This window comes from Palaemon carinicauda, chromosome 3, assembly GCF_036898095.1.
Source record: "Palaemon carinicauda isolate YSFRI2023 chromosome 3, ASM3689809v2, whole genome shotgun sequence".
NCBI classification, from domain to species: Eukaryota; Metazoa; Arthropoda; class Malacostraca; order Decapoda; family Palaemonidae; genus Palaemon; species Palaemon carinicauda.
Window position 1 is genome coordinate 171,173,644 of NC_090727.1, and position 28,000 is coordinate 171,201,643.

The 28,000-nt window shown below is 48.6% G+C and overlaps 1 protein-coding gene across 3 annotated transcripts in view; it reads left to right on the forward strand.

Moving 5' to 3' along the window:
• The window catches only part of PolA2 (DNA polymerase alpha subunit B), a 136,439-nt gene that overhangs the window by 28,892 nt on the left and 79,547 nt on the right, over positions 1 to 28,000 (forward strand). For all 3 annotated transcript variants that reach the window (XM_068371134.1, XM_068371132.1, XM_068371133.1), the window contains exon 2: positions 23,974 to 24,166. In XM_068371134.1, the coding sequence (XP_068227235.1) occupies positions 24,030 to 24,166 (137 nt within the window). In that variant the 5' untranslated portion in view covers positions 23,974 to 24,029. The remainder of the gene's footprint in view (positions 1 to 23,973; positions 24,167 to 28,000) is intronic.

Sequence of the window (28,000 nt, forward strand, 5' to 3'; positions counted from 1 at the left end):
ATATAAAATTATACATACGTAGCAAAGCAGGAAAACAATCTACGAGAGAGAGAGAGAGAGAGAGAGAGAGAGAGAGAGAGAGAGTTGTTTTACATACGTAAATGTAAATTTTAAACAAACAAAAAATTGCCCCATTTCATATAAAATAGATTACAAATATTTTACTTTATCATATTACAGTAGTCTGTATAATACTGTAAAGTTCAGTACAGTATGTTGTTGTTAAAGTCGTGGCGATAAAATTCTCACGAAACAAAAACACGCCATTTGAGTACAACAGCTGATTCTCTCTCTCTCTCTCTCTCTCTCTCTCTCTCTCTCTCTCTCTCTCTCTCTCTCTCTCTCTTCGTGTTATACAATACTTACATTTATATGAAGAAACTAAAATTAGTTTTCTTAGTGTCAATTAAATACGAAACGAAATAATTAGGCCGAGTCTACATCCATTTCAATCATAGCTAAAAATACGGCATCCAATTTCATCAGCAAACCACTATTTTTTGGGAAATATAATTTTATTCTAGAAAATTGCCACTCTTTAAATAGTTAATTGCACATTAAGAAAGCGTGTACTTTTGTTTTTAAATTTCGGGTTTGTTTTAAAAATCGAGTATTGTTGACTTCTTTTTTTTTTACTTTTGGCTGTGATTAGATCAGCTGTCATCTAGCTGCCGCTCTTGAGTGTGTACGAATACACTAACAAAGTATCATTTATACCATTTCTTAACTTATTCAAACCGTCTACAGTATACAGTTGATATTACATAAGCACCAATGTGTTATAACCTATCAAATTTTTTTGTTTATTACATTTAAACCCCCCCCTCTCTCTCTCTCTCTCTCTCTCTCTCTCTCTCTCTCTCTCTCTCTCTCTCTCTCTCTCTCTCTCTCTGTGTGGGCTACTTTTCACTACCTCCCATTCCTTACCTCTCTCTATCTCTCTAACAAATGATATCTTTGTTGCTCCTCAAAGTTTCATTTATATTGAAAATCAATCACGATTCAATTTTCCTTACTTTCTCCAATCTCGCACCATCGGTCACATCGCGGTATTTTCGATATTTCTGGAAAATCCGCGATATATGTATATACATGGGTTATGAAAAAAATCCGCGAAGTGGTGAATCCGCGATGGTCGAACCGCGAAGTAGCGAGGGTTCACTGTATTTACATGGGGTAATTACTTTGGCGACAGCCGATGACGAGCTATAAAGTTTTAACGAGGGTTTCCTACCCCCACCGCTAGTAAGCGGGGGGGTAGGGAGGGGTAGCTAGCTACCCCTCCACCCTTACACACACCGGTAATTAACTCACTTTACTTCTGGCTCGGGAAGAGAACAGACCTGTCTGTGCTCTCCCTCGCTTTGACCGCCATATTAATCTGTTTTTGCTTTTTCTCTTTAATAGTGTGTGTGAAGTTGGCCTTTACTGACAATGCGTACCTGCCCTGGACTTCCCGGCCGCCCTTGCGGGACCTTTATGTCGGCCGTGAAGACGGACCCGCACTCCTTATGCCCCCAGTGTAGGGGCCAACGGTGTGATAGTTCGAATTTGTGTATTGAGTGTAGGGAGTGGTCTACCTCTCAATGGGAGAGGTTTGCCCGGCGACGTAAGAAGAAGGCTAAGAGGGATCGTTCTCCTTCCGAGGTTTCTTGGAAGGGAGAAAATCCTAAGTCTTCCTCTTCCGCCGCCCATTCCTCCTCCGAAGCTCCCGCTCGGGCGGCCTCTTCCGAGTGGCCGGCGAGAGGTAGCGTAGACCGTGATGTTGATGTCATTAACCGATCCCGTGGCGAGGGAGAGGTCGCTGCCTACCATAGTGAGGCGGCTGCCCCTCCCCCCTCGGAGGAGGTATTTGTTTGTAACATTGACCTTTGGGCTTCCTTGGGGCTACAGGGTTTGCCCTCCAAGGAAGTCTTGTTTGGTATGATCAAACGGGGTGCGGCTGCCGAACAATCGTCAACCTCAGCGGACATAGATCCTCTGTCTGTGGTTGACGTTGTTGTGTCGGAAACATCACGTGGGTCTGACCAAACTCTTGCTTCTGTGGCTGCGGTAGCAGAAGGCTCTGTCTCTCCCTCTGAACATACTTCGAGGGAGGAGCTTATTCCTATGGTCTCTCCTTCCGCTGAGACTCCCTCTCGGGGGAGTTCTCTGGTAGAGACGCCTCTTCGGAGGCCTGTTGATGGTCAGCCTGCTGATCCCACGGCCCCTCGTGGGCGTATAAGGCGGAAGGCTCGTCCTCCCCTTCGCCGTAGAGGCCTTTCTTCCCCCTTCAAAGGGGTTAGGAGGCGTCTCTTCGGCTCGTCGTCACCACAGTCCTCTGCGGAGGAGACGACTCGCCGTTCTCCTGATTTACCTGCTACCACCCTTGACCTCTCCAGGGACCGTTCGCGATCCCCGTCGGAGGATGGTCGTCCTTCGGGACAATGCGAGCTGTCACCTCAGCCGTCTACATCTACTGCTGCTGACGTGCTTTATGCGCCGGAGATTGCCACTGCGCAACCTCTTGACCCTTCGGGGTCTCAGGGACTTGAACGCGCATCTGCGCAGCTTGCCCCTAAGCGTAAGGCTCCGCCTGTGCTACCTGTTACTGTTGTTCCAGCTGTTCCTGATAAAGCGCCTCGGCGCTCACCCTTGGGCGTTCGCACCACTGTTCCTGCTGATCGCCGTCACCCTTCTGCAGTTTCTGATGTAGCGCGTAAGCGCCCAACTGCGCAGGCACGCCCTGCTATAGCGCCGCCGCGCTCTCCTGTGCACTTGCAGCCAGTTGGCGCACAGGCGGCCACAGGTTCCTTCGGACTCGTCGCGCCCTGTGGGGGAGAGACGCGATACGCGTCCCCGCGCGATTCCAGAACCAGCGCTCACGCGCACCCCATCACACCCATCTAAGGAGATCCGCGATGGTAGGGATTCTCGTGATACGAGAGAGGTTCGCGATGCGCGTCCGCGCGCAGTTCCTGACACAGCTCCATCGCGATCACGCGTCGCGCCGACTCAGTTCGTCGCCCCAGAGGTTGCCAAGCCAGCGCACGGGCGCTCGCGGCCGCCTCTGGAACCGCGCGAATCTGTTAATGTTACGATCGCGCTCGACGCGCCCTAATCGCTCGTCGCCCCAGAGGTTGCCAAGTCAGCGCACGGGCGCTCACGGCCACCTCGGGACCCGCGTGATTCTGTTAATACTATGATTGTGCCTGACGTGCCCCAATCGCTCATCGCCCCAGAGGTTGCCAAGTTAGCGCACGGGCGCTCACGGCCGGCTCGGGAACCGCACGAATCTGTTAATGCTACGATCGCGTGACCCCAGAAGCAGCGAACCCTGACGCGAGCTGTTCCTGATACGCGCCATGCGCGCCCACGATCGCCAGCTCGCCTAGCGTTTGCTCAGGCTAGTAAACCGGTCCAGTCGGACCATCAGACCTCTCGTTCTCAGGTCGCTCGCGACCCTGCTATTGCGCCCTCGGCCAGTCCTACCAGACACTCGTTTGGGCGCTCCTGTTATCTCTCGCCCTCCGGGCCTGCATCAAATCACTGCGCGCCCGCGCACTCAACCGCCTCCTGTTCCAGCTCGCCGCACGCCCACGCCTTCGCCCACTCGCGCTTGCGGGCATGTTCCCGCTCTAGCTCCTGCGCGCCCTCGCACCATTGCTCCTGACCATCCTCCTGCGCGCCCCTGCGCCCGCCCCCGCCCACGCGGAGGCGCGCGCGCGATTTTCCAGCTTCGCGCCCTTCTTTCGCGCGCGATCCTGATCTGGGTCCAGTTTATGAGCCCCAGCGCGATCACCGGCAGACGGTTTCTTCTGTGTCGCGTTCCCCTCCCCGCAAGCGCAGACCAGCGCGTTCGCCAGAGGGGGACCGCTCCTCTGACAGGTCTAGGGATTCTTCTCTTACAGCCCGTCAGGCGAACTCTCGTGTGTCGACTCCTCCTAGGGATCCGTCGATCCCTTTCCCTTCAGAGGGAGTGTCTGACAGCGCTGCTGTCAGTCGGCAGCCCTGGTTCGACACCCTACTCAGAGCTCTCGTGCGGGCTATTAAGCCAACACTCTCTGATTCGGGTCACGATCCAGTGGTAGCTTCCTCCCCCCTGAAGAGGAAGAGAGGGGTTCCTCCCGTGGATCCTCCTCCGAGGCCTGTGCTGTCCCCGCGTAGATCCTTGCGCAACAGCGCAAAGATCCTTCTCCCCCTCCGACCTTCTCGCCCTCCCCTGCGGAGGAGGATTACCCCTCCTCAGGGGAGTCGGTTGAGCGGGAATACTTTCCCATCGCACCAATGGTGGATGTTCCCCCTCTTCCCGAGAGGTCTCCTCGTCCCAAGGTGGAGAAGGACTTGCCCCCTTCGCTTTTGGAGTCCTGCATCCCTCCTAGGAGGGAACCTAAGGACTCTAAGACGATTCCAAAATCGTCTTCTAGGATCAGACAGGAATGGCCCAGGGACGTAGAGGATACCCACGTTTCCCCCTCAGGAAGAGCCTCTGGGGTCCGGAGACCTCGCTGTAAGTCCATCTGGAGGCGAGCCCCAGGAGTCAGAGAATGCATTCTGGCAGGTCCTGACTCTCATGAGGAACCTTAATGGGATTCCAGACCCTGAGGTCCCACCTCGTGAGGGTAAGGACACGGTCCTGGATCGCATCTTTGGCACTCAGAAGCCCTCTAGAGCCAGCGCAGCATTGCCCTGGTCACAGGGGATGAAGAGAGCAAGGGACAAGATCGAGGGCCAGCTCGCGGAGCTTGCCTCCTCCAGCAGATCCAGTGCCGGAAGTAAGCTCCTCCCTCCTCCTCGTGTCCATTCAGAGGAGGTACTTTAAAGTCCTTGAGGAGTCCTCGTTGAGCCTTCCCCTACATCATTCCGTGGAAGGGCTCACAGGGGGAGTTCCTCTCGAGAGGCTCTCCAACCGGCACGTATCCTTCTCAGCCACTGAGATCCAGAGCCAGGAGAAGGTCATCAAGTGCGCTATGCAAGCCACTTCTTGGCTTGACATCTGGCTGGGGTCTCTGGGCATTCTGGTGCGTTCCGAGGATCTCTCCAAGGAGAGCACCAGAAAGGCACCGGAAACTTTTCTCCTCTCGGGTACTTGGACCATCGAGTTCCTGTCCCACCAAATCTCGATCTTGTGGGCCAACACGATCCTCAAACGCAGGGACACTGTTGTTGAGAGGTTCCACCATAAGGTTCCCAGTGCCGAGTCGAGCAGGCTCAGACACTTCCGTCCACGGTAAGAGCTTGTTTGAGCCTAAGGATGTGGAGCCCCCTGCCGAGAGATGGAGGAAATCCAACCAGGATTCCCTCATCCATAGGGCCCTTACATCGAGGCCCTATAAGCCCCCGGCGGTTCAGCAGCCTCGTCCCGTCAAGGATACGAAGAAGACTACTGTAGCAGCGAAGCCCAAGGTGTCTAAACCCTTTCCTGCCAAGGGCAGGAGGGGTAAAAAGTCCTCCAGGGGAGGCAAGAACCCTAGAGGCTCCGGCCGCGGCTGGAAGCGCTAGGGTTGGCATTCCCCCCGCGTGTCCGCCAGTGGGGGGATGCCTGCAGAGTTGCGCAGCGAATCCAGTGTCGTTGAACTCTTTTGCCATGGGATCGGCGAAAGGGCAGGCCCTTCGGGCCGAGGCCCAGACCATGTTGGAGAAGGACGCTCTCCAGGAGGTCGTGGACGGGTCCCCAGGCTTTTACAGTCGACTCTTTCTTGTGAGAAAGGCGTCTGGAGGCTGGAGACCAGTCATCGACCTCTCGACACTGAACGGGTTTGTCAAGCAGACCCCGTTCAGTATGGAGACGGCAGACACGGTCAGGCTTGCAGTGAGACCGCGAGACTTCATGTGCACACTGGATCTGAAGGACGCGTACTTCCAGATCCCAATCCATCCGTCTTTAAGGAAGTACCCGAGATTTTGCCTAGACAACAAGATCTTCCAGTTCAAGGTGCTGTGTTTCGGTCTCTCCACAGCTCCTCAGGTGTTCACCAGAGTCTTCACCATCATCTCTTCTTGGGCTCACAGGATCGGCATCCGTCTCCTCCGTTACCTGGACGACTGGCTGATCCTGGCAGACTCGGGGGCATCCCTTCTTCGCCACCGAGACAAGCTCATCGAGGTTTGCCGGGATCTGGGGATCGTGGTAAACCTCGAGAAGTCCTCTCTGCAGCCCTCTCAGAAGCTGGTGTATCTAGGCATGGTCATAGACACCAATCTCCACAAAGCCTTCCCATCAGACGAAAGGATAGCGAGGCTGAGGAAGGTTGCGAAACCTTTCCTCAATCGAGAAGAGCTCTCAGCCCAGTCGTGGCTTCGTCTCCTCGTCCATCTCTCCTCCCTGACCCGCCTCGTTCCCAACAGTCGTCTCAGGATGAGATCCCTTCAGTGGCGACTCAAGTCTCGGTGGCGTCAAGGACTCGACTCCCCGGACATCCTGATCCCTATGGGATCTGCGGAACGAGCGGACCTCGGATGGTGGGTGGCAGACGAGAACCTGCGAAAGGGAGTGGATCTTCTCGTCTCTATCCCGGAGTTGATGCTGTTTTCGGGCGCATCAAACAAGGGGTGGGGTGCCCACGTTCTGAACCACAGGGCCTCAGGCCTGTGGTCAGAATCAGAAAAGTACCTTCACATAAACCTGCTGGAGATGAAGGCCGTCTTTCTGGCCCTTCAAAAGTTCCACCAAGTCCTGGCGGGCCACTGCGTAGTGGTGATGAGCGACAACACTACGGTGGTGGTTTACATCAACAAGCAGGGAGGTACCTTTTCAGAACAGCTGTCCCATCTTGCAGTAGAGATCCTGAGATGGTCCGAAGCCCACTCGATATCACTTGTTGATCGCTTCATTCCAGGCAAGAGGAATGTGCTCTCTGACAGTCTGAGCAGAGCGACGCAGATAGTGAGTACCGAGTGGTCTTTGGATCCTCGGATAGCCAACAAAGTCCTGACTTTGTGGGGTTCCCCGACTGTGGACCTGTTCGCTACAGCGTTGAACACCAAGCTTCCGCTATACTGCCCTCCAGTCCCGGACCCCAAGGCCCTCTGGCAAGATGCTTTCCAACAACGGTGGGACAACGCAGACGTATACGCCTTTCCCCCGTTCTGTCTGATGAGGAGGGTCCTCAACAAGACCAGAACATCAGTCAATCTCTCAATGACCTTGATAGCTTCGCTATGGCATCACGCAGAGTGGTTTCCGGACCTTCTGCAGCTCCTCACGGAGATACCGAGGGAACTCCCTCCACGTCACGAGCTACTCAAACAACCACACTCCAACATCTTTCACAAAGCCGTAGCTTTGCTTCGACTTCACGCCTGGAGACTATCCAGCATCTCCTCAAAGAGAGAGGGTTTTCGCAACAAGTTGCGGAAAGGATGTCTGGCCACCTGCGAAGGTCATCCTCAGGAGTCTACCAGGCGAAGTGGAGAGTCTTCTGTGGTTGGTGCCGTGGAAGGGGTATCTCTCCCCTCGATGCCACTATTCCAGCAATAGCGGAGTTCCTTGTGTATCTGCGGGAAGAAATGCGCCTTTCAGTCTCGGCAGTGAAAGGCTATCGCTCAGCCTTAAGTCTTGCCTTTAGGCTCAAAGGAATGGACATTTCCTCCTCGCTGGAACTGTCTCTTCTCATACGGAGTTACGAACTTACCTGCCCTCAGTCGGAAGTGAGACCTCTTCCTTGGAACGTGGTTCGGGTTCTCAGGTCTCTTAAGAGGCCTCCCTATGAACCATTGCGCCAGGCTTCTGATCGCCACCTTACCTGGAAGACGGTGTTCCTGCTAGCTCTGGCCTCGGCCAAGCGATTCAGTGAATTGCATGGTCTCTCCTATGACGTCGCCCATTCAAGGGGATGGGGGGAGGTAACGTTCGGCTTCGTCCCTGTGTTTGTTGCTAAGACTCAGAACCCGGGAGTGCAGGACCCTAGGTTCAACTCTTTCCAGGTCTCGAGTCTTCGTTCTGTAACAGATGACCCAGACCATCTCCTACTGTGCCCAGTCAGGAGTCTGAGGTTGTATCTCAAAAGAACAGCTGCAGCCCGCCCCCAGGTGCGGAACTTGTTCGTCAGCACCGGGGAAACGAAGAGTAGGGTCACCAGAAATACCATCTCGGCCTGGATCCGCAAAGTGATCCACCTGGCCTTGAGTTCTGACCCTCCTCCGTCGCCGCGCCCTAGGGCGCATGATGTCAGGGGCGTTGCTACGTCTCTGGCCTTCAAGAAGAATTTTTCGGTGACGCAGGTCCTGCAAGCTGGGGTGTGGAAGCGTGAGACCACCTTCACGGCCCACTACCTGCAAGACATGACACACAGGAGGCTCGATACGTTTTCTATCGGCCCTGTGGTGGCTGCACAACAGCTGGTCTAACCTCAGGCTCCTAATTGGACAAGTAGCAGAGGGTTGAGGGCATTGTTACCCGGTTTTAGTCTGTGTGAATGAAAAGATCTGTCTGGCCCTTTTCTTTCCTTCATCCTCTCCTCCTTGGAGAAAAACAGCATCCTGGGTCCTTTGCACAGCTGACCTCGAACCTCTGCAGGTAAGCCATGCTCCCTTGTGTTCCTAGTATTAAGTTGTAATACTGTCATGTCCCCATACCCTGACGAGGTGGTATTGGGTAGTCCTAGCCTAGATTTCCCTCTAAAGAACTCCAGGCCAACTTCCTAGGACATGTCACTGCTCACCTTCACACACGACTTACGTAGGCCGCAGCAGCTCCTCAGCTGTCTGCGAGGCGCAGGGGCCCCAACCCTTGAGTTTCCTTTATGGACTTGGGTTAGGAGCCCTCGGGCAAGCCAAAGCCAGTATGGCAGGGGTTTTACCTCCCTTCCTAAGGGTTGAGTCACCCCATGTAAATAGCGTTGGTTTGTATTCAGTTACGAAACAAATGACAAATTCGTAGATAATTTGTATTTTTCCTAACGATACAAACCTTAGCTATTTACAGTTATGTGCCCGCCAGCCCTGTCCCCCAAGATAAGCCCTACCTCTAAGTAAAGTGAGTTAATTACCGGTGTGTGTGAGGGTGGAGGGGTAGCAAGCTACCCCTCCCTACCCCCCGCTAACTAGCGGTGGGGGTAGGAAACCCTCGTTAAAACTTTATGGCTCGTCATCGGCTGCCGCCAAAGTAATTACCCCATGTAAATAGCTAAGGTTTGTATCGTTAGGAAAAATACAAATTATCTACGAATTTGTCATTTTAACTGTCTGCCTCAACTACCCTGCAAGTCTTTATTTGAGGTCAAAGGGAGGGTTTCTCTACTTGGAAAGAGGGTGGTGCCCACCTTCTACCCTCCAGCTACAGTACTATGTTTACCTCATAAAAGTTTGAACAGAGTTGTTCCAGCTTTGCTGAAGCTTTACATTACTCCTATTAAGGACTGAGGTTGTTGCAGTTAGGAAAAATTCAAAATTAATTTAAGAAATATTTATTTCTGGGCTCGAACCTGTGCCGCCCAGTGAATAAGCTCCATTTAGCACTTATTCTTAGGTAATTTACTGCTAAATATACCAGATAAAAAATGTAAAGGAGTGCTAGGTTAACTAGCTCGCTCACCTATTGGTGTCGGTATAAAATTGGGCGTATATTCCAGAGGTCCCGCACTATTTAGATTAATCCACGACAGAAAACCCCAATAGAGGAGAGCCGTTCAACCTCACTTGGTACTATTAACAATGCATCCGCTCAGAACCCAACTCCTTTTAGCACGACAAGTATAGTAACCCGCATTTTTGTTGTGCTCTCGATTTTGGTTTATTTTCCATTGAATTATGGCTTCTTCGTCGGTTTCCCAGGAGAGACCGTCTAAGTTAAGTACCAAGCTGGGTTTTACTGTGTTTTGAGCAACCTAGATCGTTTAATATTTATATTATAGGAGTTTATTCTCTTCGTTCATATCGATCTTGCTTGATTTCACTACAGTTGGTACTCCTGTTTTTGAGAGCTTTTAAGTTTCACTTGCGGTGTTACTATGTGTATTATTTTTATTATCAAATATTATTTGTTATTGTGAATATTCATTATTTAGCGTTTAGAATCCTCGTGGTTCAATTTTGGGCCGATATCATTTACGTATCGTTATGGCTGCCGACCTTCGTGCTAGGCGGCAATGTTATTTTTAGCCATCAGGTGTGTCTTTTGTCATTTAATTATTATGTTGCATGCCTTGCCCAAAATTTTCTATGTGTTTATTCATATAATTTTTAACGCTATTATTATTATAATGAATATTTGTGCCATTACTCCGTTTGATCTGTCTGGTTGGGGATCGTCAGTTGGTAGCCCTGCTGCCTCGTATCACGTGATCCTCCCCCACGCTCCCCCTCTAGCTAGGTGGGCGGCTAGGCTTCTCCCCCCTCCACTAAGGGACCGTTGCCTTCCCTCCTTTTAGAGGGGGTAGTTCAGTGTTTATGGACTTTGTCCTCCGGGTGGCCCGGCGGGTTCGTCTCTGTCTAGTCTGGTTGGCCACCGGTCAACAGAGTTGGATCCCGGTGCACCCTATTTTATTTTCACTTTTCATTCTGGCTTATGTTTATACGAAACCCTCCGGGTTCGATTGGCGGTTCTTAGCTACAGTTCCGCCCCCCCTATTATTTTATAACATTTCCTATGATGATTATATATGACAGATCACTACCCCGGAGTCCCTAAATGAATTGGTATTGGATATACTTTTATTTCCCGGCCCGGGGTCTACCCCGTCCCGGGAAATCAGACACCATGTGTCTTAATTCCTTGTTATTGCATCCTTTTTTATGCTCCCGGCTTGACCGGAATGGATTGCTATACTTTAGTTTCAAGTTAGACTTATGTTTAGGCCCGGGTCCTCCGGTCCCGCCCCTATGTAAGAATATTACAGTTAAGCTCTAACCTTGCGTTAGACCTATGTTAGGCCCGGGTCCTCCGGACCCGCCCCTACCTAAGAATATTACAGTTAAGCTCTATTGTTGTGTTAGACCTATGTTAGGCCCGGGTCCTCCGGACCCGCCCCTACTTAAAGAATAGTACAGTTAAGCTCTAATCTTGTGTTAGACCTATGTTAGGCCCGCCCCTACTTAAGAGAATTACAGTTTCTCATATACTATTCTTTTTATAGATGGTGCATTGTCTGACGCCGGCCTGTGCAGCTGTTCTGCACCAGCCTTGTGGCCACTCCGTCTGCCGATCTCACGCCCCTTGTGGGGTTCAACTGGAAGACGTTGTGGTATGGCACCCGGATAACTGTGTGATTTGCTTCGACCTCATCACTACCCTTGGATCTGACTCGGTGAGTCCCGTTGGCTATATTGCCTTCTTATTTATTTTACTATTAGTAAGATATCTATGGTCTTGAAGGACCATTGGGAGTCTCCCTTTTATAATTCCCACTATTATTTCAGGCATCCCCGGAGCAAAAGTCTGCGGCTCGGGCCACACTGAAGGTGTGGGTTGGTGGGTTTGCCCGGAATGTGAAGTCTAAGCGGCCGTACGTCCTATCTGAGGACTACTGCACCATGGTTTACCCCAACGCCAAGTCTTCAGCTGCTGTGGCTAGGCATGTGGCAGCTCCCATCATTGCCCACATTGATGCCACTATAACGGGTCTCATCGACCCAGAGCAAGATCCATCGGACGCCCCCGGAGGTCTGGAGGACAATGTTGCCTCCATGAACCTGGACGTCGAACCAATGTTACTAGACGAGCCGGATACAGGTAGGGTGGTAAGTGAGGCAGGTGTGTCCGGCGCTGAGATTCCTATCCTCAGCCCCGCTCTTTCTTCTTCTTCTGATCGCTCTTCTTTTCTTGGATTTTCTGGGGACCGTGATTCGTCTCAACGATCATACCCGGTTCCCCCTAAGGATAAGTCTACTTCAAGAACCTTACCCAAAGCTCGCAAGCCTCACAAGACTTCTCATGGCTCTAAACATTGTACGAACCCGTCTTCAAAGACCTCTGGTTCCTCCTCTAAGTCTCACGACCCGGGAGTTCCTTCCGCCCCTCCTGCTGCTAGCCCGGGCCTTTCCGAATCAGCCATGCTTCGCATCGTGTCGGAGATGCAGGCAAAGTTGGTTTCGGAGATGCAGTCGAGGATGGACACGATGTTCTCTAACTTCGGTCAGAGAATTGGGGCTTTAGAGCAAGGAGCTCCGGAGAGAGTCCAAAGCTCTCTCATCCCGGATGCCTCTAAGCTCCCGCCGTTTGCCAAGAACAACCCCTGGCGTATGGCTCTTCATTCCCCGTTCTCAGACGGAATGTTGACTCTGGAGGGCCTTGGCACTCGTCCTCTAGAGGACTTTGAATTCTTTCCTCCTGGTCTGGCATTTCCATTTCATGGTTATGCTAGGCTTACCGAGGAAGCTTTAGTTCGATTAGACAAGGTCCCCAAAGAGACGGTCATCTTCCCGAAGGAGCAAGCCCAATCTGTTTGGGCCAGATTTTTGAACGACATCGGCTGCACTAACACCATGCTGACGCCTTATAAAAGCTCCTTTACGATGTTCTTAATGGACAAGAACACCTTGACTCCATGCGTCAATAAGGTGGCAGAGCTTGCCTTTCAATATGCTCTGGAGGAGAAGCCCTTGCCTCCCATCCGAGAGGTGGATCCAATCTCCCTCCTTCTTCCCTCAGGCATTGAGTGTTGGGACAACGTCCATACCACCTTTACCTCCGGCAAGCTTGCAGCAGACTGTGCCTCAGTTTTGTTTAGTGAGAAGCTTCCCCGTCTCCCGGAATCCCTCATTAAACAGGAATATGATTCCCGCCTACGTGTGGGCCGTACTCTAAACCTGGCCACATCCACGGAGTCGATAGCCTTGACTTACGATACGGAGAGTATTTTTAAGTCTCTCAACAAGGCTACGTTACAGTCTTTATATTATGACTTGTATGACTTCGCTACTGCTAAACGCAGATGTCGCAAGCATGTCCTAGCTGAGGCGACGATTAGGCATGAACCCAATAAACTCATCCGGTCCTCCTGTTGGGGTTCAAATCTCTTCCCCGAGGATCTCGTAGAGGAAGTCTTGGCGGAGGCCACTAGGGTTAATCAGAGCCTTAAAGCCCGTTGGGGTTTGACCCCTAAACGCAAATATGACCCCGCAAATTATCAAGCCCGGGGTAGGAAGAAGCTTAGACCATATACCTCCACCCAGTTCAGGCAACAGCAGAGTGCTTCATCCAACTTCCGGCTGCCTCTTCCTCCATCTTCTGTTGTCCCCGCACAGCCTTCCACCTCTCAGGCTCCTTCGGACGACTATGTCACCGTTCTGCTCCCTAAGAGCCAGCTTTCTGGTGCCTCCGCCACTTCTCCTGCCTTTAACCAGTCTTACGAGGCTCATAGCTCTTCCCAGAGGTATGGTAGAGGCAGAGGCTACCACCATGGTTCTAACCAGAACAAAGGCAGGGGAAGAGCCTTTCGCAGAGGAAAGAACTTCCGAGGCGGACGTGGAGGCAACTCCTCAAACCAATACTGAGGTGCAGCAGGTAGGGGGAGGCTCTATGCCTTCCGCAACAAATGGAGGTTCAGTCCCTGGGCGTTCAGTATCATCTCCAAGGGACTGGGGTGGAGTTGGATTCAAGGACCTCCTCCTCCGAACAAATTTCGTCAACATTCCACTCCGGACCTGGTCGAATTTGTCCAGGATCTTTTACAAAAGAACGCCATACAAGAAACGAAACATCTGGAGTTTCAAGGTCGGCTGTTCAGTGTCCCGAAGAAGGATTCAGACAAGAGAAGAGTGATTCTAGATCTATCCCTTCTCAACTTGTCCATTCAATGCGACAAGTTTCGAATGCTTACCGTCTCGCAGGTGCGGACCTTACTTCCCCGTGGGGCCGTCACCACCTCTATCGATCTTACAGACGCCTACTATCACGTCCCGATAGAGAGACACTTCCGTCCGTACCTAGGCTTTCGCTTAGGGGACAAAAGTTACTCCTTCAAGGTGATGCCTTTCGGGCTCAACATCGCCCCAAGGATCTTCACAAAGTTAGCAGAAGTCGCTGTTCAGGAACTCAGGAATCAAGGGATTCAAGTAGTAGCCTATCTGGACGACTGGCTCATTTGGTCAGACACCTCCCAAAATTGCCTAAAAGCCACTCACAAAGTCATCCATTATCTTCAATCTCTAGGCTTCCAGATCAACTTCAAGAAGTCCCGTCTTCTTCCAAAATCGAAGTTCCAATGGCTCGGCCTGCAATGGGATCTTATATCTCATACTCTGTGTCTTCCCAGACCCAAGAGGTTAGAGATTGCAAGGAACACCAAACGCTTTCTCAAAGACAAAGTAAGTTCCAGACGACTCCAAGAGAGGATTCTGGGGTCCCTTCAGTTTGCCTCAGTGACGGATCTTCTTCTGAAGGCAAAATTGAAAGATATCAATCGGGTCTGGCGTTCGAGGGCGAACCGGAAGCTCCGGGACAGGAAAGTCCACCTTCCTCCCATTCTACGGGAAAGACTTCTTCCTTGGACAAGAGCAAACAGTCTGTCAAAGTCAGTTCCCCTTCGATTTCCGCCTCCGGAATTAATCATCCACACAGACGCATCCTTATCAGGTTGGGGCGGCTATTCTCAGCTCAAGAAAGTTCAAGGTCTTTGGACTCCCTTGTTCCGCCATTTTCACATCAATGTGCTAGAGGCCATGGCAGTTCTTCTAACCCTGAAACGTCTCGCTCTTCCCAAGAAACAACACCTTCGTCTGGTCCTCGACAGCGAAGTGGTGGTCCGCTGCCTCAACAGAGGCGGGTCAAAGTCAGGGCCTCTGAACCATGTTCTAGTAGTCATATTCTCCCTAGCAGCCTCGAACCGTTGGCATCTTTCAGCTGTCCACCTGGCGGGAGTCCGGAATGTAGTGGCAGACGCCCTGTCCCGGACCTCCCCTCTAGAATCGGAATGGTCACTCGATCTAAAGTCATTTCGGTGGATTCTCTCTCAGGTTCCCGGTCTCCAAGTGGACCTCTTCGCCACGGAATCCAACCACAAATTGAGAGTATATGTGGCTCCCAATCTAGACCCTCAGGCTTACGCCACAGACGCCATGTCACAGAATTGGGACAACTGGGAAAAGATTTATCTCTTTCCCCCGGTGAATCTTTTGCTGAAAGTTCTAGACAAACTGAGATCCTTCAAGGGACAAGTAGCCTTGGTCGCACCCAACTGGCCCAAGAGCAACTGGTATCCTCTCCTGCGAGAGTTGAGACTATACCCTCACCCGATACCCAATCCGGTTCTGTCTCAGATAGTACAAACACGCGTTGTGTACGCTTTCTCAAACATTCAGAGTGCCCTAACTTTATGGACTTTATGAAGTTTGCGGCTATGCATGGTGCCAATATTGATCCTCAAAACACCTTGTTCCTAGAATCGGATAAACGGGATTCCACCATCCGCCAGTATGACTCTGCAGTTAAAAAGTTGGCAAAATTTTTAATAGACTCAGACGTGAACTGTATGAACTTGAACCTTACAGTCACTTTCTTTAGATCTTTATTAGAATCAGGTCTGGCAGCCAATACTATCACCACTATTAAATCGGCTCTGAAAAAGATCTTCCTAGTGGGTTTTAACATAGACTTAACCGACTCTTTGTTAGCTTCAATTCCGAAAGCTTGTGCCAGACTGAAACCGGTTACTCGTCCTACCCCGGTGACCTGGTTCCTTAATGACGTACTCAAATTGGCTTCTGATACCATTAACAGTTCTTGTGATTACATGCCCCTTCTCAGGAAAACACTTTTCCTGGTGAGCTTGGCTTCCGGGGCAAGAATTTCTGAATTGGCAGCCTTGTCGAGAGACCCGGGTCATATTGACTTTCTGCCTTCGGGAGAGGTCCTTCTTTCTCCTAACAAATTCTTTTTGGCTAAGAACGAAGACCCTCAAAACAGATGGACCTCCTGGAAAATTGTTCCCCTCACGCAAGATCCGTCTCTGTGCCCTGTCACTACTCTTAGGTCTTATTTATCCCGGACCTCCTCTAACTCCTCGGGGCCTCTATTCGTTAGAGAACAAGGCGGTACCATTACTATTAAAGGGATCAGGCAACAAATTTTGTATTTTATTAAACAAGCTAACCCTGACTCTTTTCCTCTTGCACATGATATCAGGGCGGTTGCTACCTCGGTGAACTTCTTTCACCACATGAATTTTACAGACCTCTCCAGGTTTACAGGGTGGAAATCACCGTCAGTGTTCAAGAAACACTACCTTAAACATTTGGAAGCCCTAAAATTTTCTACAGTAGCCGCAGGGAGCGTAGTTACTCCCAGGTAACTCACAGGTTAAGGCCTTGTCTCTTTATCTCTCCCTCTTACCTGCCTCATTTATACCCTATTGTATTCGTTGGTCTCGCACCTGAATACTGTTATTATATTTGTAAATTTTTATATACTCCTGAGTATCTGTATATATTATCACTCACGGCATTATTATACCTATAATTGTTTTTTGGTACTCATCTCTGATTAAAGCATCCTGTATTTCCCTTACGCTTATGTTTTTTCCTTTATTTTGCAAGTTTGGTGACATTTTCTCTTGTATAGATTCACTGGGCGGCACAGGTTCGAGCCCAGAAAAGGGATTTTGACGTAGGAAAAATCTATTTCTGGGCGAGGGACCTGTGCCGCCCAGTGAACCCTCCCAGCTCCTCTCCCTTGGAGTCCCCAAACTTTGGGTGCTAAGGAGTTGGGTTCTGAGCGGATGCATTGTTAGTAGTACCGAGTGAGGTTGAACGGCTCTCCTCTATTGGGGTTTTCTGTCGTGGATTAATCTAAATAGTGCGGGACCTCTGGAATATACGCCCAATTTTATACCGACACCAATAGGTGAGCGAGCTAGTTAACCTAGCACTCCTTTACATTTTTTCTCTGGTATATTTAGCAGTAAATTACCTAAGAATAAGTGCTAAATGGAGCTTATTCACTGGCGGCACAGGTCCCTTGCCCAGAAATAGATTTTTCCTACGTCAAAATCCCTTTTTTACTAAGGGTTTTTGTTAAGGTAGCAGTATTTCAATTGTCAGAAAGTACAGTTTTTAAATATTTAACTTAGCCGGTGAATATATAATAGCTGCAACTCTGCGGCTCGACAGAAAACACACTCAAAAATCGCGAGCGATCGCTATGAAGGTTGCGGGTGTGCCCACCAGCGCCACTATCGGCCAGATACCACTCATGTAGCTGTCAACTCTGTTGCCCGACAGAAATCTAAGGTCGGGATACGCCAGCGATCGCTATACAGGTGGGGGTGTACACAACAGCGCCATCTGTCGAGCAGGTACTCAGGTACTTCTTGTCAACAAGAACTCAATTTTTCCTCTGTCGTGCCACCGGCAAGACCTACTTGGATACGCTGTTGATTCTGGAGTTGTTTTTCACGATTTTGGTGATGTATTCGCTCTAGATTTTAGCCTTCGCTATTCAGGAATCTTTATCATTAGCTTAGCAAGCTTTTTGATTAAATTTGGATTAATTGTTAACGAACTTTGCTAGATTTTGGAATTCCCCCTTGGCTATTTCTACAATTCAAGATGTCTGACCAGTCTCAAGTCCCTAAGTACAGGCAGTGTAGCGTTAGGGCTTGTTCTAGGCGTCTTCCGAAGGCCTCCATAGATCCTCACACCGTTTGTTCCAATTGTAGGGGTAAATCCTGTCAATTGGAAGATCGATGTGAGGAATGCGCTGGGCTTTCGGAATTCGATTTTAACGAATTCCTTAAAAATGCACGTAGGCTAGAGAAGGATAGGATCAGGAGGAGTTCTTCTCGCTCTTTTGATTTTTCCTCTCCCCATGCCCCTCAACCTATTCCTTCCCCTGTAGTGGTGACTCCCGACCCTGCTACTAGTGCTCAGCCCTCCATGGCGGACATGATGCGTGCCATTCAGGCTCTTGGTGACAGAGTGGAGTCATTAGCTAATGACCGTAATCAGCTTTTGGCAGATGTCAAAGAGCTGAAAGCGCAAAGTGCAGTGGGAAGTGTTGTGAGTGCAAGTGAAGTGAAAAGTGTCAGTGTCAGTGTTGCGCATGAGGGTACATCTGTTCGTGCCAGTCGTCCTCCCAGTCCGGGACCTCTTGCAAGCTCCCAAGCCCAGGGGAGAAGCAATGTCGAAGGACCAAAGGGTTCGGCAGGCCTTGATCAGCGTACGGATGTACCCTCAGTGGTTGCGGACGTATCTGTCAGAGATCGTCCCATCCACAAACAGACGAATGAGCCCTATCATTCCTCGTCTGTGGAGGAAGTTTCGAGGAAGAAACGTTGGACCAAGGTCTCACGACCTCTCAAGCGTAAGGTCCCTTCCGAGCGAGTCCAACGGCCCAGGTGTAGCCACTGGGTCAGTTCGGACTCGCCGCAGTCTTCCGAAGACTGCACACCTCCCAAGAGAGGTAGAGTGGTTCCGCAGCAGGCAACTACTCCGTCTGTTGCCGCACCAACCACGGTAGATCCTAAGTGGTCCATGCTGCAGACTATGCAGTCTCAGCTTGCTTCCTTTATGCGGGAGTATCGTGCTGAGAAGGTTGACACGGCACCAGTTAACCTACAACCTGCCACGGTTGTGCGCTCAGCAGATACTGCGGCTGCCTGCTCCCACACTCCACCTGTGAGAGCTCCACCACCGATGCGCAGTCCACCCTGCCAGACGCATGTTCATGCTGCACCCTCCGTTGACATGCGTGAGCTACCGCATCAGCAGTGGGAAGGTGCTGTCGAGCTGCCGTGTTTTGACACAATGCGGCATGCTCCGCAACCCATGCGGCATGCTCCGCATCCCATACGGCATGCTCCGCAACCCACGGCAGTCCCTCCCACGCACCAGCACTCTGCTTTTGTTGTTGCCAGCTCGCAGACTGACCAGCAGCGGCATGATGTTGGATCCGCAGCAGCTACGCATGCACCCGTGCTGCCGGATTCAGCCGTTCAGCTTTCTGCTCCACCTTTGCCACTTCCTACTCAGCTTTCGGATGATGGAGTATCTGATGACGAAGCTGCACATTTGGACGATCCGCACTCCGACTTAGAAGGACCCAAGTCTACGCCTCCCTCCTTAGACTTTCGGAAAGTCCTTGCCTTGTTCAGGGACTTGTATCCGGAACAGTTTGTGTCTGCAACCCCTCGCTCTCCTCCCTCCGAGTTTGCTCTGGGCATGCAGTCAGCAGCTCCTGCCTTCACCAAACTTGTCCTTGCACGCTCATCCAAGAGAGCGTTGAGGGTTATGGGAGAGTGGTTGCAGTCCAAGAAGCAACTGGGAAAGACTGCTTTCATCTTTCCGCCTACCAAGCTTGCTTCCAAATCTAGCGTCTGGTATGCCACGGGAGAGGAACCCGGCTTGGGAGTTCCTGCCTCTGCCCAGGGCGACTTCTCAAGTCTGGTTGACTCTCCCCGCAGGCTGGCTATGAGACGATCTAAGATTTGCTGGTCCTTTTCTGACATGGATCATCTGTTGAAGGGAGTCTTTCGTGCTTTTGAGATCTTCAACTTCCTCGATTGGTGTTTGGGAGCGTTAAGCAGAAAGACTTCCCCTTCGGATAAGGACTCTGCCATGCTTATCATGTCTAGCATGGACAAAGCCATTCGGGATGGGTCTGGTGAGCTTGCGGCTTCGTACGTGTCGGGAGTGCTTAAGAAGAGAGAACATCTTTGCTCCTTCTTGTCATCTGGGATCACTCCTTGCCAGAAGTCGGAGTTGTTGTTTGCTCCTCTCTCCAAGTGTCTCTTTCCGGAGGAGCTGATCAAGGGGATGGCTGCCTCGTTGATCCAGAAGGATACCCATGACCTGGTGGCGTCCTCCGCACGTAAGGCTAAAGCTTTACCTTCCGTGCCTAGACCTTTCCGTTCTGCCGCAGTGGACACACCAGCGTCTAGGTTCATCCCGCCCTTTCGTGGCAGAACCTCCAGCAGAGGAGGTACCCGTGCCGACAGTCACCGTGGCAAATCGAAGAAGGGTTCCAAGTCCTCAAAAGGCAGAATCTGACTGCCTACCTCTCCAGACAGCAGTGGGAGCCAGGCTCAAGAACTTCTGGCAAGCTTGGGAGAGCAGAGGGGCAGACGCTCAGTCTGTGAAGTTGCTAAGGGAGGGGTACAGAATTCCGTTCTGCCGCAGTCCCCCTCTAGCAACGTCTCCCATCAACCTCTCTCCCAACTACAAGGAGAAGGACAAGAGGCTAGCGTTGCAACAAGAGGTGTCGCTCTTGCTACAAAAGGGAGCGGCAGTCATAGTCCGGGACCATCAATCCCCGGGCTTCTACAACCGTCTCTTCCTGGTAGCGAAGAAGACAGGAGGTTTGAGACCGGTGCTGGACGTCAGTGCTCTCAATGCTTTTGTCACCAAGCAGACGTTCACGATGGAGACGACGAAGTCGGTCCTAGCAGCGGTCAGGAAGGAAGACTGGATGGTCTCGTTAGACCTGAAAGACGCGTACTTTCATGTCCCCGTCCATCCAGACTCCCAACCTTTCCTAAGGTTCGTCTTTGGAAAGGTCGTGTACCAGTTCCAAGCCCTGTGCTTTGGCCTAAGCACGGCACCTCTTGTGTTTACCAAACTGATGAGGAATATTGCCAAATTCCTTCACTTGGCAGACATCAGAGCCTCCCTCTATTTGGACGACTGGCTTTTAAGAGCTCCGTCAAGTCGTCGCTGTCTGGAGAATCTCAGATGGACTATGGATCTGACCAAGGAATTGGGACTCCTGGTCAATATAGAGAAGTCCCAACTCGTCCCATCCCAAACCATTGTCTATCTAGGTATGGAGATTCAGAGTCGAGCTTTTCGGGCTTTTCCGTCGGCCCCAAGGATCAGTCAAGCCCTAGAATGCATCCAGAGCATGCTGAGAAGGAACCGATGTTCAGTCAGGCAGTGGATGAGTCTAACAGGGACACTTTCATCGCTGGCCCAGTTCATCAAGTTAGGGAGACTCCACCTCCGCCCCCTTCAGTATCATCTAGCTGCTCACTGGAGAAAGGACATGACGCTAGAGGCGGTCTCAGTGCCTATTTCCGAAGAGATGAGGTCTACACTGACGTGGTGGAAGAACAGCATTCTTCTCAAGGAAGGTCTACCATTGGCTGTTCAGACCCCCGACCACCGTCTCTTCTCGGACGCATCGGACACGGGCTGGGGTGCGACACTGGACGGACAGGAATGCTCGGGCACGTGGAATCAGGAGCAAAGGACACTTCACATCAACTGCAAGGAGCTTTTGGCAGTTCATCTGGCCTTGATAAACTTCAAGTCCCTCCAGCTAAGCAAGGTGGTGGAGGTGAACTCCGACAACACCACAGCCTTGGCGTACATCTCCAAGCAAGGAGGGACTCATTCGAGGAAGTTGTTCGAGATCGCAAGGGACCTCCTCATTTGGTCAAAAGATCGAAAGATTTCGCTGGTAACGAGGTTCATTCAGGGCGACATGAATGTCATGGCAGATCGCCTCAGCCGGAAGGGTCAGGTCATCCCCACAGAGTGGACCCTTCACAAGAATGTTTGCAGCAGACTATGGGCCCTGTGGGGTCAACCCACCATAGATCTATTCGCTACCTCGATGACCAAGAGGCTCCCGATGTATTGTTCTCCGATTCCAGACCCAGCAGCAGTTCACGTGGATGCCTTTCTTCTGGATTGGTCCCATCTAGACCTGTATGCGTTCCCTCCGTTCAAGATTGTCAACAGGGTACTTCAGAAGTTCGCCTCTCACGAAGGGACACGGTTGACGTTGGTTGCTCCCCTCTGGCCCGCGAGAGAATGGTTCACCGAGGTACTGCAATGGCTAGTGGACGTTCCCAGGACTCTTCCTCTAAGAGTGGACCTTCTGCGTCAGCCGCACGTAAAGAAGGTACACCCAAGCCTCCACGCTCTTCGTCTGACTGCCTTCAGACTATCGAAAGACTCTCAAGAGCTAGAGGCTTTTCGAAGGAGGCAGCCAGAGCGATTGCCAGAGCAAGGAGGACATCCACTCTCAGAGTCTATCAGTCAAAATGGGAAGTCTTCCGAAGCTGGTGCAAGGCGAATGCAGTTTCCTCAACCAGTACCTCTGTAACGCAGATAGCTGACTTCCTGTTACATCTAAGGAATGTAAGATCCCTATCAGCTCCTACGATCAAGGGTTACAGAAGCATGTTGGCAGCAGTCTTCCGTCACAGAGGCTTAGATCTTTCCACCAACAAAGATCTACAGGACCTCCTTAGGTCTTTTGAGACCTCAAAGGAGCGTCGGTTGACCACACCAGGCTGGAACCTAGACGTGGTTTTAAGGTTCCTGATGTCAGCAAGATTCGAACCGCTTCAATCAGCCTCTTTTAAGGATCTCACATTAAAGACTCTTTTCCTCGTTTGCTTAGCAACAGCTAAAAGAGTCAGTGAGATCCACGCCTTCAGCAGGAACATAGGTTTTACATCTGAAACGGCTACATGTTCCTTGCAGCTCGGTTTTTTGGCTAAAAACGAGCTTCCCTCTCGTCCTTGGCCCAAGTCGTTCGAGATCCCAAGCCTGTCCAACTTGGTGGGGAACGAACTAGAGAGAGTACTTTGCCCAGTAAGAGCTCTTAAGTACTATTTAAGACGTACAAAGCCATTACGAGGACAATCAGAAGCTTTATGGTGTTCTATCAAGAAACCTGCTTTACCGATGTCTAAGAACGCAGTTTCTTACTACATCAGGCTTTTGATTAGAGAGGCCCATTCTCATCTGAAGGAAGAAGACCTTGCTTTGCTGAAGGTAAGGACACATGAAGTTAGGGCTGTCGCTACTTCAGTGGCCTTCAAACAGAACCGTTCTCTGCAGAGTGTTATGGATGCAACCTATTGGAGAAGCAAGTCAGTGTTCGCATCATTTTACCTCAAAGATGTCCAGTCTCTTTACGAGAACTGCTACACCCTGGGACCATTCGTAGCAGCGAGTGCAGTAGTAGGTGAGGGCTCAACCACTACATTCCCATAATCCCATAACCTTTTTTAATCTTTCTCTTGAAATGCTTTTTATTGTTGTTTTTTGGGTTGTACGGAAGGCTAAGAATCCTTCCGCATCCTGGTTGATTTGGCGGGTGGTCAAATTCTTTCTTGAGAAGCGCCTAGATTATAGGTTGTGATGAGGTCCTTTAGTATGGGTTGCAGCCCTTCATACTTCAGCACCTAGGAGTCGCTCAGCATCCTAAGAGGATCGCTAGGCTCAGTAAGGAAGACGTACTTAAAAAGGCAGAGTAATGGTTCACGTCGACTTCCTTACCAGGTACTTATTTATTTTATGTTTGTTATTTTGAATAACTGCTAAAATGAAATACGGGATACTTAGCTTCTAATGTTAACATGTATGCTGGTCTCCACCCACCCCCCTGGGTGTGAATCAGCTACATGATCATCGGGTAAGATTAATATTGAAAAATGTTATTTTCCTTAGTAAAATAAATTTTTGAATATACTTACCCGATGATCATGAATTTAAGGACCCTCCCTTCCTCCCCATAGAGAACCAGTGGACCGAGGAGAAAATTGAGTTCTTGTTGACAAGAAGTACCTGAGTACCTGCTCGACAGATGGCGCTGTTGTGTACACCCCCACCTGTATAGCGATCGCTGGCGTATCCCGACCTTAGATTTCTGTCGGGCAACAGAGTTGACAGCTACATGATCATCGGGTAAGTATATTCAAAAATTTATTTTACTAAGGAAAATAACATTTTAATTATAAAATAAATTTTTGAATATACTTACCCGGTGAATATATAAATTAAAGGCCCTCCCTTCCTCCCCAATAGAGACGCAGCGGGACGAGAAGAATTGAAGGGTTTGTTTACATGCAAGAGTGGTATATGGCCGATAGTGGCGCTGGTGGGCACACCCGCAACCTTCATAGCGATCGCTCGCGAGTTTTTGAGTGTGTTTTCTGTCGAGCCGCAGAGTTGCAGCTATTATATATTCACCGGGTAAGTATATTCAAAAATTTATTTTATAATTAAAATATCATATTTAGTATAGTAATGTTATTTGCTTGAGAAACCATAAATTTTTATTTTTCCCCAAGATTTATAATGGTTCTATTGTCTTCATATTTTCAGGTCTTGAGCTATGCAGTCAGTACGATGTAGATGGCGAGGGCATAGCCATTTGCTGGATGGCCTTTGCCAGCACAAATGGTTACAGCTCCGTAAGTATGGAATACCTTGAACACTTTGAGCGTGATCAGCTGGCAAAGGAAAAGAAGACAGTCAAGAAGGTTGAAAGTATTCAAATGTACGACATAAATACAATGTATCCTTTTGTGCACTGCCATGTTTGAAGAATGCAAGAAAATTTTATTGTTAATGTTGGGTGCAAGTTCAGATGATATGGGTTAATAGAAGTATGATTTTGGCAAAACTTTTAACGTGGTGGTTGTAGTTGCTGGCGGGTGGAGGGTAGGCTCTGCTCTACAGCCAGGAAGAGCAATCCTCACTTGATTTCAGCCTCAGCACATTACAGATGAACTTCTCTGCTGCCGCTTAACCTGGCTCTTATTATTTTCTTTTGCATTTTCTTTGAGGCAGAAAAAATGTGCTTGAAGATTATTGTGTGCAAGGAATATTAAAGGAAAAAGACTAGGATGTGGAGTTTTTCAAAATCATTCTGTATATGTGACAGTTTTCTGTGCAAACCTACCATTGTCCACAACATATTTTTTCCTTTATGGTGGACTTTTCTCACTAGTGGTACCTTACGATGACGACAAAGTAAATCTAAAGGTGTTATTCTATGGGCATTTCTAGTGCTCCATTGGAGGAAGAGGATGAAGCACACTGGGTACAAGATCTCAGGGACCAGAATGACACCTCCCAGTTCGGTGAGGACACTATGACTCCTCCTACAACAGGAAGAATAAGAGAAGATCCTAGAACACTTTTCTTTCTTATTTTGTAAGTCACTCAAACGTCCTCTCCTTACAAGCGAACTGTAAGGACCATCCCAAAATTATGAGCAGGAAGTCAGATGTCTGATGTATCCCAGCTCTTAGGAAGACCCTGTTGAGGCCGCAATTCTTGAGGACAAAAAGTTGGGTAACAAAGAACCATCTCTGCCCATTCATTACCCAACTGTTTATATACACAAGTCTTTGGATACTGGTATACTTGGTCTGGTAGTAGTTGCTCAGTACTGTGTGTAATGGTGGAATCACACTAGTCATTTCTTGCTCGATGTTTTTGCCAACCTCTAGCTGATGATAGTGAGTGAAAGTGTTGTAGCGTCACACTACGATCTCACAGTTCGAGGAGTAAATAGGAAAAAGTTAAACAAAACCGATGATCAGCTGATATCATCATGGCACCCAGAAATTTTCTAACTGTTACAGTAATATGTATTATCGGTATATTATGTGAATTGAAGAATTCTACAATTATCATGGGATGAACAAAACAGATTTTTATTATCTCTTGAGGCTTGTTGGACCCAAAATTGCCAAGCAAGAGCATGTCCTATTTGCAACCGCCATCTTGTTTGTTTACGTCATGCTCGCGGTTTGTGCTTGCTTCTTTCCATCCAGTTAGGAAGCCAATATTTCGAGCAACAAGCTCTCATGCTTTCTATTTTGGGCAGTAATAGCTTGCTGCTGGCAAAAAAAAAAAAAGCATAGTGTGATTCCAGCTTAATAAACATGCAGATAGTAGTAATGATATAAGATTAGAGTGAGAGGTAAATTGACTGTTCCATCTACCTGTTACTTCTTTCCCACATTTGGGGTGCAGGAGACGCTCCGTCTTCTGCACTCCAAACGCTATATGGATCAAATACTATATGTGGGGAAGCCACATGGTTGAGAAATTTTTCTTACAAGTAAGTTTTATTTTGAAGTTTCTCCCCCATCCTCCTAGATGATGGGGTAGATGGCCAATATATGCAAGTCATAGATTCTGATACCATATCCTCCACAGATATTGGTTTTCCTTGAGAGTTTACCAGTTCCTGGTTGCGACCTAACCTAACACCTTCCCTATCTTCATGACCAGGCCATTAGGAGGTTGGCATTAGATATCACTTTCACTCCTGTATAGGACCAAAGTACTTGGACATTTCCTGGGATAGTAAACTAGGAAGTTTGATTATTAAGACTTCTTCGTAAGAATAAGTACTTGTAAAGAATGAGGATTTGTTTTTGTGTAGGAACAAATCACAAATTTTTAAAGTTATTTTTATTTCCCCCTAATTATACAAACCTGACTCCTTCAGTTTATATTTCTAGTGTCGTAGGCTGAAGGTCAAAGTTAGAGCTCAGTGGCCTGTCAGGTGGATAGGGCTTTCCCCGCTATCCAGGCGTAACTACTGCCAACTCGTTAAAGGGAGAGAGAGAGAACATATTAAGTCCCAAGTGTTAACTCATGATAATACCTGTAAACAATATGTATGAAAACTATGATAGGCTAACTTATTAGTGCTGATGCAATATTTATTATGAGGATGTTTTGAATAAGTGATATATATTGTACAGTATAAACAGCACTCTCTGTTATTTGTACTGTATGTATGCATATTCTTAATAGTGGCAGGTTAAGTCTGGCAGATGACACTAAAGCAAAAATTTAGAAATTGCTGATAGTTAAAATTCATGTATTCAGTAATTGAAAAAAGTACAAAAATATTGCAAATCACACCTCATTTCTCAAGAAGTCTTGGGTTTGATCGGGTGTTATCATTGTGTGGCATATCATGCGTGTATCATTTTAAGCATTTACCAAAATCCCTGAAAATGTTTAACTCAAAGCATAAAAGTGGTTAACAAAAAAGAAAGGCCAAAGAAGAAGAAAGAAGCATTTGAAAACTACCTAAACTGGATTCCTATTTCAGCAAAAAGGATGTTTATACAGATAAAGATGCAATGCCAAGTTGTTCTAGTAGTGAAGATATTACAGATAAAAAGTCGAGAAACGAGGTCTTCAGATTCTGAACATGTAGGCAAAAAACGGTGGAACTAGGATATTGTTCTAAGTATTCTGTGTCTGACTAAAAATTAGTCGATGTTGGTCTCATCCAACATGAATGCAGAGACTTGGGTTGAAGCTCAAAAGAACGACAGTGACGTCAGACTGAGGACTCGATCCTGCTGACATTGAAAACAGTGAGTTGAAAAGATTTAATTATAGCCAAAGGATCATGTAGACCTAAAGGGTCATTTCCAAAGGATAAACATCAAGGTGGACAATTTTTTCAAAAGCTTTCTATTTTAAGAAATCTGTCCAGTATGCCATTGCCTAGGATGTTGTTATGTTATTCACCATACAGAGATAGTGCATATTTTAAACCATGCTGGCATTTTGCCAATTGTCATGCTTCTTTTTTTTTATGCTGCTCGAGTTGATGGGGTAAGAGATTGGAGGCGGATGACCCAAAAAATAAAGAAACATGAATATACTGGGATACATTTTGGTGCTTGTTTGTTAATGCAGCGATGGTACTGGAATAAAACTAGATGAACAAAATAAAAGTAAAAAATAAGTAGGTTTTAGAGAGGATAATCAATGTTACATTGACATTAGCTTCCTGCAATGAATTTCAGAGGACACAGAAAGCTTTGATAAACCTGGGAGTGGCAATTTTCTTTCTTCTATTCAGCTATTAGCAAGCTAGGATCCTATCCTTGAACAGCTACTGCAAAGAAAAAAGGTCCAAGTCAAATATCTTAGTCATCAAATATAAGATGTGATTAATGTACTTTCTAATAACATTTTAAATAAGATTATTGCCGACATAAAAGCATTATTGTTCTTTTCAATCATTATAAATACAACACAAGACATCTCGAAAGTATATTAAATGAGTATAAAAACTTGGTAAGTTAAAGTAAATGTTGACTTAGACGGACTGCCTCGTGACTTTGAGGTCTGCAAATCATTTCTTAGATTTCAAGAAGTATCAACTGAAAGTGCTACTGGATTAGGAAATGACATAGTCAGTTTACTTGAAAAAAAAAAAAAAAAAAAACAATCTAGATCTGAATGAATGTCCCTGTCAAGTGTATGATGGCGCAGTAAACATGAACGGGATGTATTCAGGTGTTTAAGTCATAAATCCCTTGATTGTGGTCAGGAATTTCATGTGATTGACCTTGATTTTAGT